A 16,119-nucleotide genomic window follows, 5' to 3' on the forward strand; every position below is an offset into this window, starting at 1 on the left:
ATGCATATGAAATAAGAAAAGCCCAAAAACAGCTGAGAAAATTTTACAGTGGAAGACACAGGAAAGAGGCCTGTCCAGCAAATGCCATAACTTCTAAGTCTACAGGCATTCAGACCATTTTCTCCCAGGCAAGCGTAGGCCATCCAGGGAACAGAGACAGTGCACATGTGTGTGGGAAGCTGGCACGTGACACAGGTGACATCATGACTGCAGGGGAAAGGCTGACTCTTCACTAAACTGGGGTGGAGATTTGGGTCAGACTTCACACCACACTCAAAAATAAATTCTTAGTGAGTTAAAGACCCAATGTGAAAAACAAAACTTTTACACTTAAAAACCAGATGTGGCCAGCACACACGTAGATCAGGCACAATCGATGCGTTTTAACTCCCCAGATTGTTTCCCATGTTCGGTGAGCCCCGATTTTAAATTCTGACCGTGAGGGAGGGACAGGTCAGGCCACAGGAGGACGAGCAGGCCTGGTGGCTCCTGCTGGGTGGGTTCTGGGCGTCCTGCCCCTCCACTTGGTGGGAAGACCCCTTGGAGGGCTCATGCAGGCACCTTCCATGGGATGCATTCAAGGGCACTGGGAGGTTACAGCACAGGCGTGAGATCGCCCACCACTGCCCATCGACCTTTCTCCTCTGCGGAGGTGACGTGTCACAGGCCTATACTGGCCCCCAGTTTTCTCTGTGCACAAGAAGCTGGGGGTCTTTTCTGCCTTCGGGGGTCCTGGCCACTGGGTAGGGAATGACGTGGGCAGCAGTGACTAATCCCTCAGCATCCTGTGGGTAAGCAGCCTGCGTACGGCCCTCCTGGGATGCAGAGTTGGAATAAGATACAAACGTGACCCTCAGGTGGCCAGCAGCAGGTTGGGGTGATGGCTGCAAGAACGACGTCTGGGTGACGAGAGTGGGGACATGTACGGCCCTCCATTGATGGGGCAGGAACCACCGAGTGTGAGGGGTTTCACAAGTTTCGCACCTGAGGTGGAGGGGTCTTGTGATCAGCCCAGACTGCCTCAGAAATGCCACCATTTGGGGCCAAATTCTGAGTGACAGTATTTCAACCCCTGATACGTTAAGTACCTTGAAATGTAAATCCTGGCCCTGCCAGCCCCTCGAGGCAGCTCTGAGTGTGGCCGGGACCCTCGGTCACCTGGCTCCGATGGGGTCCCTGGGCAGGTGGTGCAGGGCCCAGCAGGGCAGCCCGCCCCTCACCCCTTACCCTCCTGGGCCGCACTTACCGCCAGCTGTCCCCTGCAGACACCATGCTGCGGCACCTGCGGGCCACGGATGCCATGAAGAACTTCTCAGAGTTCCGGCAGGAGGCCAGCATGCTGCACGCGCTGCAGCACCCCTGCATCGTGTCCCTCATCGGCATTAGCATTCATCCCCTCTGCTTCGCCCTGGAGCTGGCCCCGCTGGGCAGCCTCAACACCGTGCTGTCCGAGAACGCCAAAGGTACGGCCGAGCCCAGAGCACTCCAGAGGGGCGGTGGGGGCCCAGGCCCATGGAGCCCGTGGAAGGCAGCGCAGGCCTGGGGACCACGCCTGCCTGGCCCGGCTGTCTGGGGCAGAGCACACCTGCCTCCCACCCCGGCTCACATAGCCACCTCCCTGTGGGTGACGAAAGGTCTTCACCAGGTCTCAACCTGTGCGGTGGTGTCATCGAGGCCAGAGGAGCTCACCCTTTAGAGTCAGACAGAACCAGGTTCCAAGTCCTGGTTCTCCACCATAATCCAGGAAGTTGCTTGATTTCCTCGCTTGTTAAAAAGGATGATGACAGCCCCACTGGGAGGACAGCTGAGCATCAGATGAGGCAGCCAGGGAGGCCAAGCCACAGCAGTCCCCCAAGCAAGCCCATAGCTGAGTAAATCTCTCCCTAAACCATGACAGACCGACCACATGTCCACCGTTGTTAAAACTCTGAGACTCTGGGCTCAGCTTTGTCCTATGTTATTTTTTAATGAAATTCTAAAATAATTTACCTTGAGAAACGGGTAACTAAATTCCAAAGAGCTGACAGAGAGAGAAAGGCAGCTGTCTTTTGACTAAGGAAGAAGAAATGCAATTAAAATCAATTATTTCCCCCCCAATGAAAGAGATTTTTTTGTTTTAATGAAGCTCTTATATCTTCAGCTCACCCCTTGATAGTATAGCAAGCTTGGCCTGAGATGAAAACTAAGAATTTTGAAGCCTTGCTCTTTTAGTAAAAATACCAATCCCAGGTCTGAGATACCATTGAATGAAACTGTCACAACAAGCATTTGTGTCCTAAATGCCATTTTACTTAAGGTCACTCTTTTTTTTCTGGCATCGAGAATGATGAGAGCACGTCAGTAGAATATAAAACATTTGGGGAGACAGAAGGTAAGAGAAGAGGACAGTTGCTATAATGATAGTTTGATATGCTTTTCTTTGCCAAGGTTCTTCCTTTATGCCCCTGGGACACATGCTCACTCAGAAAATCGCCTACCAGATTGCCTCTGGCCTGGCCTACCTGCACAAGAAAAATATCATCTTCTGTGACCTAAAGTCGGACAACATTCTGGTCTGGTCCCTCGACGTCAAGGAGCATGTGAACATCAAGCTGTCAGACTACGGGATTTCGAGGCAGTCCTTCCATGAGGGTGCCCTGGGTGTGGAGGGCACTCCTGGCTACCAGGCCCCGGAGATCAGGCCTCGCATCGTGTATGATGAGAAGGTACCCACCCTGGCCCACTGCTGTCCCCTGGCCCAGCCCAGTGGCACGTGTGAGGCCAGCCAGGTCACCCTGGCAGCACCTATAGCTTCTGAGCTCCTTGTCTCCCGCCCCCACCTCCCCAAGCAGATGGGTCATTGACGTAAGCATGTGAGGGTTAACTCAGCAGCTGTGGCTGTTAACCAAGATAGATAAGGCAAATCAGAGTGCCAGAAATAAGAGCTGCTTATTGCAGGTGACACAGACAAGGCACCTCAAAACTGAGGTTATAATAAGAACCTTCATATTGAAAATTCTCAGGTTTGTCTCTTCCCTTGTCCTGCTAAAAAGTTATTTCTTAACCCTTACGCAGGCCTGTAGAACTCTCTCCTTGCTGGGCCTTTTTATGACATTAAAATTAGAGGAATCAACGCAGTTTGATTTGGAGACTTTCCCCTCTTTGTGGTTTACGTACACGGTTAATCTAACATTGAGCACATTAAGCTGAGGGTCTGTTTTCCTGCCTTACCTTCATCCTTGGGGGTAAGAATCGTGGCACCCTTGGAGCCCTTAACCACTGCCTGGCAGTTAGCAAGTCTTGGCCTATGTTTATTGGATGAACAAACAGATGGGTAGGAGGATGGATGGGAGGATGGATGGATGGATGGATGGATGGATGGGAGGATGGATGGATGGATGGATGGATGGATGGATGGATGGATGGAAGGATGGATGGATGGATGGATGGATGGATGGATGGATGGATGGATGGGAGGATGGCTGGATGGAAAGACAGATGGTTGGGAGGATGGATGGATGGATGGATGGATGGATGGGTAAATGGACAGAAAGGCAGGCAGTCAGATGAGTGGGTGGGAAGAAGGAAGGAAGGAAGGAAGGAAGGAAGGAAGGAAGGAAGGAAGGAAGGAAGGAAGGAAGGAAGGATTACATGATGGGTGAATAAAGGGATAGAATGATGGTTGCTCAGAGGGTTGTTCAGATGTTTGGGCAGGTGGAGAGAGATTAACGAGCGTCTCCCTTTGGACCGGGCCCATGTTTTCCTTGTCTGAGGGTGTCTCCCTGCTCCCTCCACCTCAGGGCCAGCTTGCGAAAGCTGCTGTGCCCGGGCAGAGGACCTGACTTGGCTTGCCTGTGTGCCCAGGTAGACATGTTCTCCTACGGCATGGTGCTCTACGAGCTGCTGTCGGGACAGCGGCCCGTGCTGGGCCACCACCAGCTGCAGATTGCCAAGAAGCTGTCCAAGGGCATCCGCCCGATCCTGGGGCAGCCAGAGGAAGTGCAGTTCCATCGGCTGCAGGCACTCATGATGGAATGCTGGGACACGAAGCCCGAGAAGGTACCTGGGGCACAGAGCCTGGGGCCGGGGCTCCTCCAGCCAAGATGGCGGAGGCTGTGGGTCTCCAGCGCACACATGTACGGGGGCCTGCCCACCCTTCACGAAGGGCCTGGAGCAAACAGGGTGGCCCTTCTCACCTCTTCTAGAAAGACGTATTACTGCTCCTAACATGTCCACATCATTTTCTTGGTATGTGTAATACTCAGGAAAATGAACTTTCTTTTCCTCCCCAACTTTTGTGTGACATCATCATGCAAAGCAAGCATATCAGCCTTTACACAGCCCCATGCAAGAGCAGAGAGAATGGGGGTGTCTCTTTTTAAAGTCGGGGCTAGAAGGTTTGCTCATCAGAAGCAGTGGTCACATTATCATTTTAAAGCCACTTGTTTTTGGAAGGGACCAGTGGCTTCAAGGTTAGAACTCATTTTTCAACTTAGACAGTGCTGGTTTAATGTCTTGGGAGTAAACGAGGTCTGAGACAAATTCTATACAAGATGGTATGGCAGTTGAAATATCAGAGTTTAGACGAACCTGACCACCTGAGTTTGAGGCGCCGCAGGCAGCAATGACCCAGACACCTGGAAGGGTTTGTTTCTGGTGCCGGAAGTTGCTTCAGCCTCGTTTCAATTGGGTCTTGAATCAGCCGGTTCCACACCTTCCTCCCTGGTTCGGTCATTGGTTTCGTGGGGGCAGAATGGGCATCAGTCTGGTGGTAAGTGACCCGGCTCACAGCCCTGGTGGCCTCTCTCCCTCAGCGACCGCTGGCCCTGTCGGTGGTGAGCCAGATGAAGGACCCCACCTTCGCCACATTCATGTACCAGCTGCCATGCGGGAGGCAGACAGCCTTCTTCTCGTCCCCGGGCCAGGAGTACACGGTGGTGTTCTGGGATGGGAAAGAGGAATCCAGGTAACGGCCCGAGGCTTTCCGTGCCCCGCTGGTGTCAGAATTGGGGGCGATCGTGTAACTGGGGGGCAGTCAGAAATGACCATGGGAGAGACGTTTAGCGGACAGTTCAAAGCCTGATGGAGGCCACCTGAGAGAGAAAACTCAGTCCCCACATGTAAACAGGCACGGATGGTTTGTGGGTAAGAGAACCAAAGAAAAGGTGGTATCTGCCAGGGGTCGGGGAGGCAGCAGTCCAAGGGGGCTTGGTTTTAAGATGGGAGCTATCTTCAGCTTGATGGTAGAGGGGTCAGTGACGCTGGGCGTCAGGGAGAGAGGACAGTTACTGGAGCACAGCTGCTGGGCCATGGAGTTCGTGGGGAGTCTTCCTTCCATGGGAAATGGCCTCTCTCTGCCTGCGTGCGCAGCTCTGAGCAGGCCTGGGTCTCAGAACATGACAAAGTTCAGCCCTGGGCCCGAGGGGGCGGACGAGGCCCACAGCTGATGTCCTCCTCCAAGGCTGCTATAGGCCACGCCGGAGGGAGGGAGGCGGCCCCTGGCAGTGTGAGCTGACCGCACACCGTCGTCCATTGTAGGAACTACACAGTGGTGAACACAGAGAAGGGCCTTCTGGAAGTCCAGCGAGTGAGCTGCGCAGGAATGAGGCTGAGCTGCCAGCTCAAAGTCCAGAGCTCTCTGTGGACGGCCACCGAGGTAAGCACCTGCCGTGCAGGGCTCGCATTAAGGCAGGCAACACCAGAGCGGGGCAGCCCCTGGGGGGGAGCAGATTTAGCAACTACAAATACAGGAAACCCAGAAACATTTGAACTTCTGATGACCCCAGCTCACACCTGTGAGACACCTTCCACCCCCCACAGTAATGCCAGCAGCCGTGTGACCCAGCAGCGTCTCACCAGGCGCAGCTCAGCCAGCCTTGTCCCTGGCTGGTGACTGGGACTCAGCCATGATAAGTGTCAGGTACAGAGTCCCGGGAGAGGAGAACCCAGTGGGTGGGTAAAGGGACCGGGTTTCTTATAACACTGCCAGGTCTCCACAGCAAACCCACTCAGCTCTGAGGGCTGTTGCCTTCACGTAAAGGAACTCCGCAGCAGGCCCAAGATGCTGTCTTCTGAGAAACCCAGATTGGAAGGCCCCCGAAACAAATGCTCAGAAGCGACTGGGGTGGGTGGGTGGCGGGGTATGAGGGGGTGTTATAAAACTGGAGCAAAACTTCCAGGTGGCAGTGGAGAACATGGTTCAAATACGTACCAGGAATCTCTTCACACCACGTGAACCTCAGTGGTATTTCAGTTTTAAGAATTTGTTCCAAGGAAATAACACAATCTGTGAGAATGCCCATCCCAGGAAAATTCATAGTAGTGAAGACTAGGGAACAGACACAGGACAACAGATGGGCCAATTTCTAACACATGAGTGTAGACAGGGAACAGTGCTCAGACATCGTCCCCTCATGGAATCGGTAGGTGGGGCCTCAGCCTGCAGTGTATATCATCACAGGAAAAGGAATGTGTGACAACAGCACAGCAGTGTGGTCCCACTTTTGCTGGGAACGGGGACACACACACACACACACGTACCCACAGAAACTGAAAGTGTGTGCCCCAAAGGTGATTTTCTCTGAGTAATAGCTTCTGGGCAATTTTATTTTGCTTCTTTAGACAATTCTGTAGTTTTCCAAGGTCCCACAAACAACAGAAATTTGAAAACAAGCAACCAGAATTCCATACATGTCACTTCCTAAGGCGCAAAGGGTTTCTAAGAGCCAGTGGGCCCCTGTAGGAGATGTCAGGCGGGTCCACCCCATCTCACGCTGGCTGCCACCCCTCCAGGATCAAAAGATCTACATATACAGTCTCAAGGGCATGTGTCCCTTAAACATCCCCCAGCGGGCTCTGGACACCCCGGCTGTCGTCACCTGCTTCTTGGCAGTTCCTGTTTTAAAAAAGGTGAGGTAAGGAGGAAGGTGGGTACTCAGGGGTCTGATTCTCCCTTCCCTGTTTGGTTGGGATGGGGGAGGGGGAGGATAAGGGGGGGGTCAAAGTCACACCCTCTTGGACCACCAAGCCCAGGTCACAGTCAGCCTTAGAGACCCAGGAGACCTGAGCGATCATTAGTGTCCTGGTTTGCAAGAACCTAGGTGACCTGTAAGACTTAAGGGTTCTGTGGAAAGCTTGCATTCCTTATACAAATAGCGCAGCCCCAGGTTCAGGTGAAATGCTTTTCTGGTGCAGATGGTATAAAGGAGCAGCCGCATGTATGCCATCAGGAGCTGGCTGGTGCCTCCCCATGGCTCTGGCGGGCCCTGCCCCACCCTCTGTCTCCGCCTCCTCCGGGTCCCCAACCTAGGTCCCTCTTTGTCCAGTATGGCCTCAACCTTCCAGCCCTTGCCTTTCTCAAATGAAACGCAGAGGGTGGCTCCACTCAGCCCAGGTCCCAGGCAGTTCTGCAGGTCCCAGGATCAGACCAGGGCGCCACTGCAGGGCCATCGTGCCCCTCCCCCAGCTGGCCCCGCGTGCATCCCACCCCACCCAACCCCGCACTCTCAGGGAGCCCTTCCCACCAAGAGCCCTGCCGGCTGCACATACCTCTCCCAGACTACCTCCTATTCTCAAGATCAAGGCCATGGCTCCTGCTCTGAGAAGCTGCCCTCCGTTATCTCCTCCCACCCCCTGGCCCTTCAGCAACAGGCTCTTCTCCCTTTGTCTACCTTGAGGCTCCTGCTTGTCACTGCCCACTCATAGTGCACGGCTCAAGGTGTCATTTTTGGTGTTGCTTTGTTCAAACGTGTTGGCTGTCAGCATCCAATTTCAGTTTTCCCATCTGTAAAATGGGGATTAAAAAAAGACTGTGTAAAGGATCTCTGGGCACTGCATACCCAAAGCTCCAAGCTGTCGCAGTAGGTAAAAGTGAGCCTTATTATTACCTCCTGACGAGCCTGAAATGTATGTGCTCTTCTCCCCACCCTACCACAATTTCATTTCTTTAAAAAAAAAGTCTGAAATCAACCTTAGAGTCATTTATGACTGTGGCCCCATGGGCGAGGCTGGGCAGCTGGGGACCTGGTCTGCACCAGAGCACAGGAGAACATGACACAAAGCGTTATTTAAGGCCACTGCTGGCCAGCGCCCCTGAGCCAGGGCACCGCCGCCCGCACCACCAGAGGGAATAAAGCCGGCTCTGTGCGGAGCCTCCCTGCCAGGGTGCCTGCCCCTCGGAGGCCGCGGATGGCAGAGCCCTGCATTCTTGCACGCGCACGTTCACACCCAGCCAGGTCGTGGGGCCCCGAGCTGGGACTCAGATAGAGACGTAGCTCCTGTTTGCCTTGGCTGCTTTCTTTCCTACAATCCTGAAGATAGATTTCGATAAATGTTCTTAGGGCTTATTGACCTTGCTGTTGACTCGATGCTGGTTTGCTCTTTACCTTGGACAGCCCTATGTCTCGAGTTCCTGCAGCCCCCAACAAGGGGGCTTTCTGCCGCTTGCCCTCGCTGGCACGAGGCCTGGAGCCCTGCTCTGTCCTGGCTCCAGCTTTGTTCTTCTGAACTTGCCCCACCCCAGCCCCATCAGGACAGCAAGGCTCCGGGAGGCCTGGGCAGGGCCCAGCATCCAGCCTGGCCTCTGCAACTTTAGCATGCTCAGTGGCCTCTGGTGGCCATAGAAGAGTGCATGCTTCACTGTGGGGGTGGGGCGTACCCCCAAGAACGATCGGTATCAGCTAGACCACAGGCATGTCCAAGCAGACGTGTGGGCAGTGGCCAAGAAGTGCCGCCACGAGAGGGTTGAATTGGAAAGCGATTTCCTCAAGAATTAGTTCAGCTGGCACTTATTGTCTATGGGAGCAGAAAACCAGGTGGGGTCACAGAGATGAATTAGACTCAGCCCTTCCCTGTGCCAGGCCAGAGCTGGGGGGCAGTGGTGGGCCCAGAGACCCAGGCCCTGCTCTCATGTTAACAAGCAGAGTTCACAGGAGGGAGGGAGCCACGTCCAGCCCTGAGCGACTCCCTGGTGACCTAGAGAAGGCAGCTCCCCACTGCTCCCCACATTGCATGTTCCTTTCCTGCTCACATGGGGGGCTGGGGGAGTAGCTCTTTGGGGAGATGGCAATCCGTGCCTTTTTTTTTTTGTAAGATTTTTATTGGGCAATTGGGGGATGGAAACAGCGCTGGGGAATTGGGGGAAAGGGAACAGACAAGTTGCTGTCGTTTTGTTCTTCAATCTAGTTGTGGAGGACGTTGCTTCACCGGCCCAAATTGGCACCGTCATTGCACTCTTCCCGGGCGAGGCAGATCAGTCATTGGCTTCTGGACAGCCGCTCACTGTGGCAGCTGGCCGCTCACGCTGGCTGCTGGCTACATACGGTAGCCCATGGCAACCCACTGCCACAGGGGCTGCAGCCTACACCATCGCCGGCGACTCAGGGCAGCCCAGCTCCAGGTTGAGCTGTTGTTCAGCATCTTAGCTGTGGAGGGCAGTGTCAGTGGCCCTCATATGTGGGATCCGAACCGGGGCCCTCAGGCATCCCAAGCCAGCTCTTAACCAATGTGCCACTCGGCCGGCCCAATCCGTGCCTTTTTAGAAGCCTTGCTCCTCCAGGGTGTGCTGGTGGGGGGTGCGGGCCTGCCTGGGGTCTGTGTGGAGATGAGCTTTGCACCGGCTCTGCTTCTCTCCTGGAATGCATGAGACGCAAGTGCGTCAGGTGTACCTGTCTTCCAGCAGAATTCCTACCTGGTACTGGCGGGCCTTGCTGACGGGCTTGTGGCCGTGTTTCCTGTGGTGCGGGGCGCCCCAGAGGACAGCTGCTCCTACCTGTGCTCACACACAGCCAACAGGTCCAAGTTTAACATCCCAGATGACGACGTGCGGCAGAACCCGTACCCCGTGAGGACCATGGAAGTGGTCAACAGTGGGTCTGAGGTCTGGTACAGCAACGGGCCGGGCCTGCTGGTCATAGACTGTGCGACTCTGGAGATCAGCAGGCGGCTGGAGCCTTACTCGGCCCCGTCGGTGGTCACGTCCCTCGTGTGCAGCTCTGAGTGCAGGGGCGAGGAGGTGGTCTGGGGCCTGGACGACAGGGCCAACTCCTTGGTGATGTACCATTCGGCCACCTACCAGCTGTGTGCCCGGTACTTCTGCGGAGACCCCAACCCCCTCAGGGACATGTTTCCCGTGCTCCCGTTGGGCCTGGAGACCCCAGACAGCCGCATGGCCAGCCCACAGAAGCCCGAACGCGAAGCCATCGCAGACGTGAGCATCATGTACAGCAAGGAGCTGGGCACGCAGATCCTGAACCACCAGGACTCTCTGACTGACTACTGCTCCATGTCCTCCTACTCCTCGTCCCCACCCCACCGGTCCCTCCTGTCCCCCTCAAGCCTGCCCTGCTCCCCCATAAGCTCTTCCAGCGTGCCCTTCTCCACCGACGGCGAGGACTCGGACAGGCTGCGCGAGCCCGCGGCGGGCTCCGACAGGTCCGAGCACGAGCTGAGCCCCGTGGACGGGGAGGCTTTCAGCCAGCACCTGCAGGCCGTGAAGGTCCTCGCGGTGAAAGACGTCATCTGGGTCCCCAGGTAAGTTTCCGGGCAGTGGGGCGCGACCCCGCGCGTGCGCACTACACTAGCTTTAAGATCCTATGGAGATCCATCAGGAGCTGCTGTTTCCTGTGCCCTAGAATCTGGGGGTGTCTCTTCAGCAAATCTGAGGGCTGCCGTAAAGCTCCTCTGCACAGCACGGCGGGGGGCTCCGGCCCAGCATGGGCAGGTTCCTGGTACCAGGCCTCTCTGCTCGGTGCACGGCAGTTCCATTTTCCCGGGGAGCACAGCCCTGGACCAAGCACTTCCCCTTCTCGGTTCTGCTTCTGCAGGCGTGGTGGAGATGTTCTCGTCATCGGTCTGGAGAAGGACGCAGGTGCCCAGCGGGGCCGCATCATCGCTGTCTTGAAAGCCCGAGAACTGACTCCGTGGGGGTAAGACTGACGGGAAACTCCTCCTATTATAGGACCAGGGATGTGGCATGGGGAATGCAGGCCCCACTGCCATGTCCCTGCGCAGAGGCCACCCACCCTTCGGTCCTGCACAAATAGACGTCACATCCACCAAGGTGGCCATAAGGCAGAGGAGGAGCAAGGTGGGGCGCTCCAGGCAGCTCCTAGGAGATCAGGAGATACTGGCTGAACCTGGCATCAGCCACCGGCCACAGCCGCCTGTTTCTAGAGGTACCCAGTGCCGGGAACCAAGTGCCCTGCCTGGGGTACATCTCCAGGACTTGAGTTGAGCTGCAACTGAAATGGGGACTCAGGTGACTCACTGTCCTTCCCACCAAGCAGGAGAGCCCTTCCCGAGGTGCCCCTGGGCAGCAGCAGGCAGGGCCCGGCACCCATCTGCTGCTGCTGGGGGTAGGGAGTGGGGAGAGTCCTACCAGGAGGCAGGCCAGACCCACCGTGAGGGTGGTGCAGGGCAGCCTGTCCGACCTGTGTGTGTGGCTGTGGAGATGGACAGGTGGCTCCAGCAGTGTTCCCACAGTCCAGTCCCCTGCTAGCCGACAGTGTTTGCACCCCTCACTTTGTCTCCTGAACCCCATCCAGTAAATCTCCCTTATGGAGAGGGGGACCCCATTCAGCCTGTTTCCCCCAGAGCAGGACGGTGACCAAGGAAGCATCCATGGACGTTCCCCTCCCTTGCCACCAGAATGGGACTCTCAGTGAGTCACCACGGCCAGCGGCCTTGCCCTTCCAGTGATTCTAGAAACCATCTGGGTTTGCTGCTGAGTGCGGGCGCCAGCCTTGGGCTGAGGTGGTTCCCAGGTTGCGGATTGCGCTTTTGGGGGGACGGATGGGTCTGCAGAGCCCAGAGCTATTGACCTCAGAGAACCTGCACTCCGTGCCCCTCAGTTTTCCCCTGGTGTTTTCCCCCATTTGTCCCCCAAAAGTAGGCTTACCAACAGCCAGACACACTTACTAGCTGTAGGGAGAAGGTGGCCCAGGCAGCCAGCCCAAAGGAAGACCATAGCCTGAGTGCACCAGCTTTCTGAGATGAATCTGAGACGTCGATTCCATCGGCAAGTAGCTAGCAAATGCCTGTGAGGTGCAAAGCCCTGCAGGGCCCCTAGACACCCTGGCTCCCATGCTGGCCTCAGTGCCAGGCAAGGAGCGCTGGCACCGCGGGAGGAGGGGGCCTAGCGGGGCCCAAGAAGGAAACTGCATGCACAGGCCATGCAGAACAAGCCACAGCCTCAAAACAAGTGGCTATGGTGAGGACTCGGCGCAGGTTTCCTGCCTAACAGATTACCCTGAATTTCCTAAGCATGTGGAAACGTAGGATGGGAAAAGAATCATGCTGAGGCAAGGGAATTGAGTTTAAGTGAACATTTTCCCTGGGCCAGTGACGAGCAGAAATGGATGATATTTTCTGGACACTTTGGGGGTCAGAGACACATTACAAAAGGTACCTACTCTGATTGTATCAGCGTCCTCTTAGGAAGTCAGCCTTTAGTGACAATCCCTGTGAACCTAAAGCAATGCCCTTGGCCCTTCTTTAGATGTTAGAAAGCCTCTGCCCACAGGCTGGGCCACCAGGGAGAGGCAGGGCATCAGAACACGTGGCTGGGGCCAGGTTGGGAGGCACAGATCTCCCCTTAACCGGACTCTGTCCTCCTGAGAAGGTATAGGCCAAGGGTCCCAGCCCCCAGCACATGGAGACCCTTGTGGGCTATCTCAGACATCCCCCTCTGTCTACAGGGTGCTTGTGGACGCAGCTGTGGTGGCAAAGGATACAATTGTGTGCAGCTTTGAAAACGAAAACATGGAGTGGTGCCTGGCTGTCTGGAGGGGCTGGGGCACCAGGGAGTTTGACATTTTCTACCAGTCCTACGAGGAGCTGGGCCGGCTGGAGGCTTGCACGCGAAAAAGGAGGTAATTCCTGTGGAATGGTCCTCACCTGGACCTGGCTGGCCCAGGCCAGTAGCCTGACCCCTCCACCTGCAGCCTGCAGCCCTCAGAGGACCCAGAAGGTGGACTGAGTTCTTCTGTGAACCACTTGCTGCTAAGAAGTGCTGGCAGTGGTTTGGGGGTTCTCGGGTTCTCCAGGGTAGAGTTACCTGGATACCCCTTCCTTCCCCCACATTGCTGCTTTTACAGCCCAAAGGAAGACGGTGGGTCAGACGAAAGGAACTCTTCCTGCCTCCTCTATCCACTTCCAGGAGCAGGGGAGTGGGACCCCGTGCTGGGCTGGGGCGTAGCGGAAGGCTGGGCCTTCCCAGCACACAGACGGGGCCTGCCCATTTTCCTCCCCAGGTCTGGGATGGAATGACACTAGAGACTCTCTCTGTTGGGAAGTCATTTGGGACAGGCAGGGAGAAGGGCCGTGACCCCCTACCCCTTCCCCCGGTGGCCCCCAGATTCTCAGCACGTTTCTCAAGCTTTTGAGTTCCCGGGGCCCAACTCGGGGCCGCCTTGGTGTGAGAAACCCCCAGAAGGACCCTTGGCGAGGAGCGTTGCCCAGTCTGGGGAATGAATGAGCCCCTTTAAGTGACACAGCCGGAGAGCCAAAGCCCTGCACTGAGAGTGCTGACTCAGCCTCTCCATTCTCCTTCTGCTGACAAAAGGAAGGCGACAATCAGCAGGACTTAAGAAAGGGCCTTGTGTTTATAGCTTTGTAAAATAAACTTGGATGCAGCTGGGCACAAGCCCTGTTTGTTTGCACATAGTAATCTTGTTTATCGCTTTCACAAATTAATTAAAATCTCAGCGGCGAGGCCTCTGGTTGCGCAATCCACATCCTATGGGCTTCCACCAGTTATGTGTTTGCTAAACGTCGACTGCACATATGTGCCGCAGAATCCAGGAAGTGAAATTAACTGGAGATTTATGGCTCTCCCCTCAAGAGTGTTTATAAATTAGGCACCCACACACATGCACGCATAGCCACAGGGCGAGCAGGGGGGCTGCTCAACCCAGAAGGGGAGATCATACGCCCGTTCACGTTGTTGACCTTTTTCTAAAATTAAATTATAAAAATCAAACTGAAGATTTGCTGGGGTGTGCGAGCAAATGTGACTCTTCTTATCTGAAAATAAACAGACTCTCAAGAATGAAATCATGGCCTTGGAATAACAGCGCAGGCTCTGTCCCACCCAGACCCACTGACTGCCCGGGGCGGAACGGGCGGCCCCATGCGGGGTGCCCCACAGCAGCATCCACGGACAGACACAGCTGCTCTCTCAGTCTTCCCGCTTCTTCATACTGGCCTGGGCGCTGAGTCCTAAGGGGGCTGAGGGTCTGTGCCTCCTGCCCACTTCACCGCCACTCCCCTGCCCTGGTCCCTCATCAGGGCCTTGCTAATCACACCTCTCCTCCTCCTCTCATCCCAGCACCCCACAGCTACCCAGTGAACCCCCAAAGACAAACAGGATCCTTTTCCTCCCCTGCCCCAAATCTGCTCTCCACATCACCTGCCGTCAGACTGCTCTGTCGATAGGGCCCCCATGATCCAGTCCCAGCTCACCTTTTCACCTGGCTCTTCCTGTCCCTCACCCCCCAGGCCCGCACGGCTGTGAAGAAAGGCTGTGGCCTCACCAAGCCAGCTTAGGGAACGTCTTCATGAAAGTTACAAACCACACAGGAAATGGTTAATGAACTTGACTATATAAAAATTAGAAACTTAAATGGAAAAATTATCACACAGTCAACTGGGAAAAAAAATATTTGCAACAGATGAGAGACCAATAGCTCATGTATCTTGTATACAAAGAGTTGGTGCCTGTCAATGAGAAAGAAAACCCAAAAGGAGAAAAAGTAGACATGAGCAAGCAACTGACTCCCCAAATACAGGCCCAGCACACAATCCATGCTCAGCCTCACCCCACAGGAAGGAAGGAGTCATGAAAACAGCAGTAAGTTACCATTTACTACCCTCAGGCTGGCAAGGATTAAATTGGTCAGCAAGTATTTCTTGAGCACCTACTAAGTGTCAGGCACTGTCCCTGGATGCTGATAACATAACAGACAAGAATCTCTGCTTTTAGGAGCCCCGTTCTAGTGGAGGAAGGTGACAGTGAACATACAAATGAGATCATCGTGCTAGGAGACCATAAAGTCAGGACATTGGGAGCTAATGCAAAAGGGGCTGCTGCATTGAACTGAGGCTGGGCAAGGCCTGCAGGAGGAGGTGCCACCTGAGGACAGGTGAAGAGAAGGAGGCATGTGGAGACCTGAAGGACCCACAAGTGCAAAGGCCCTGTGGTAGGAAGGAGCTGCTGTGTTGGAGGGACCAAGGAAAGCCTGGTGTGGCTGGAGTGTTGTTCAGAAGCCCAAGCTCAGGGCCAGCTAGGCATGGCCTCATACACATGGGTCTCTATACTTCTGACAGTTTCAAATAGGGGTATTAGGCAATCTGATTGCCTTTAAAAATCGCTTTGACTGCTGAATGAAAGATGGACTAAACAGGAGGTCATCTACATTGGGGCCACCCCTTGAAGGGCGTTCTGACTGCACCCATCGAAATTTCCAAGGCATATATCGTTTGACCTAGCAGTTCCCCCTAAGTATTTGATCCTGAAATATCTGTCAAAATGCCCAAAGACACAGAAAGAGGATGTCACTGCTTTGTCACTTATAATGACCCCAAACAAGGAGACAACCTAAATCTCTATCGGGAGGGAAGTCATTCGATGCTTGTACATCCTACAGCGCCACACTCTGAGGCCTTCAGAGAAGGGGGCCGTGCTAGTGGGCTGGTCTGAAATGTTCTCCAAGGTATAATAAATGCATTGTTTTTCTGAAAAGCAATTTGCAGTGTGGTGTGTAAAAACATGACTTGCACGCACAGAGGAAGTACCCCAAAGGGTGCCCAAGGTTGTGGTAGAGGTTGGATGCCCCTGGGAGGAGAATGGACGGCTGGTGTGCAAGCGTAGCCCCGTCGTTGTCACTTCATACCTTCATCTCAGCACTGCTTGAATTGTAAACAGGCCTTTTATGAAGGTAAAGCAGGATAGGAAGGACTTGAACCCCTGAACCCTGGGAACGACGTGCCTCGGCCCACAGTATTCGGTACAGTAACCTGCTGTACAGGCTTGGAGCCCAGGAACCGCGTGTGCGGTCAGCTGTTCCATCTGGGTTTGTGTAAGTGTACTTGGTGATGTTCTCACAATGACGAAATCGCCTGGGGACATTTCTCAGACCGTGT

General features: G+C 54.9%; 1 protein-coding gene across 1 annotated transcript in view; it reads left to right on the forward strand.

Annotated features, from left to right (window-relative positions):
- LOC109380388 (leucine-rich repeat serine/threonine-protein kinase 1) overlaps positions 1-15,718 on the forward strand; it is a 40,453-nt gene extending 24,735 nt beyond the window's left edge. Inside the window, exons 16-24 of the mRNA XM_019637889.1 lie at positions 1,266-1,463; positions 2,428-2,705; positions 3,844-4,038; positions 4,794-4,945; positions 5,518-5,635; positions 6,772-6,888; positions 9,656-10,509; positions 10,803-10,904; positions 12,675-15,718. Of these exons, the coding sequence (XP_019493434.1) occupies positions 1,266-1,463; positions 2,428-2,705; positions 3,844-4,038; positions 4,794-4,945; positions 5,518-5,635; positions 6,772-6,888; positions 9,656-10,509; positions 10,803-10,904; positions 12,675-12,852 (2,192 nt within the window). The 3' untranslated portion in view covers positions 12,853-15,718. The remainder of the gene's footprint in view (positions 1-1,265; positions 1,464-2,427; positions 2,706-3,843; positions 4,039-4,793; positions 4,946-5,517; positions 5,636-6,771; positions 6,889-9,655; positions 10,510-10,802; positions 10,905-12,674) is intronic.
- The last annotated feature ends 401 nt before the right edge of the window (positions 15,719-16,119 follow it).

The sequence above is a fragment of the Hipposideros armiger genome, unplaced genomic scaffold (genome assembly GCF_001890085.2).
Source record: "Hipposideros armiger isolate ML-2016 unplaced genomic scaffold, ASM189008v1 scaffold_35, whole genome shotgun sequence".
NCBI lineage: Eukaryota > Metazoa > Chordata > Mammalia > Chiroptera > Hipposideridae > Hipposideros > Hipposideros armiger.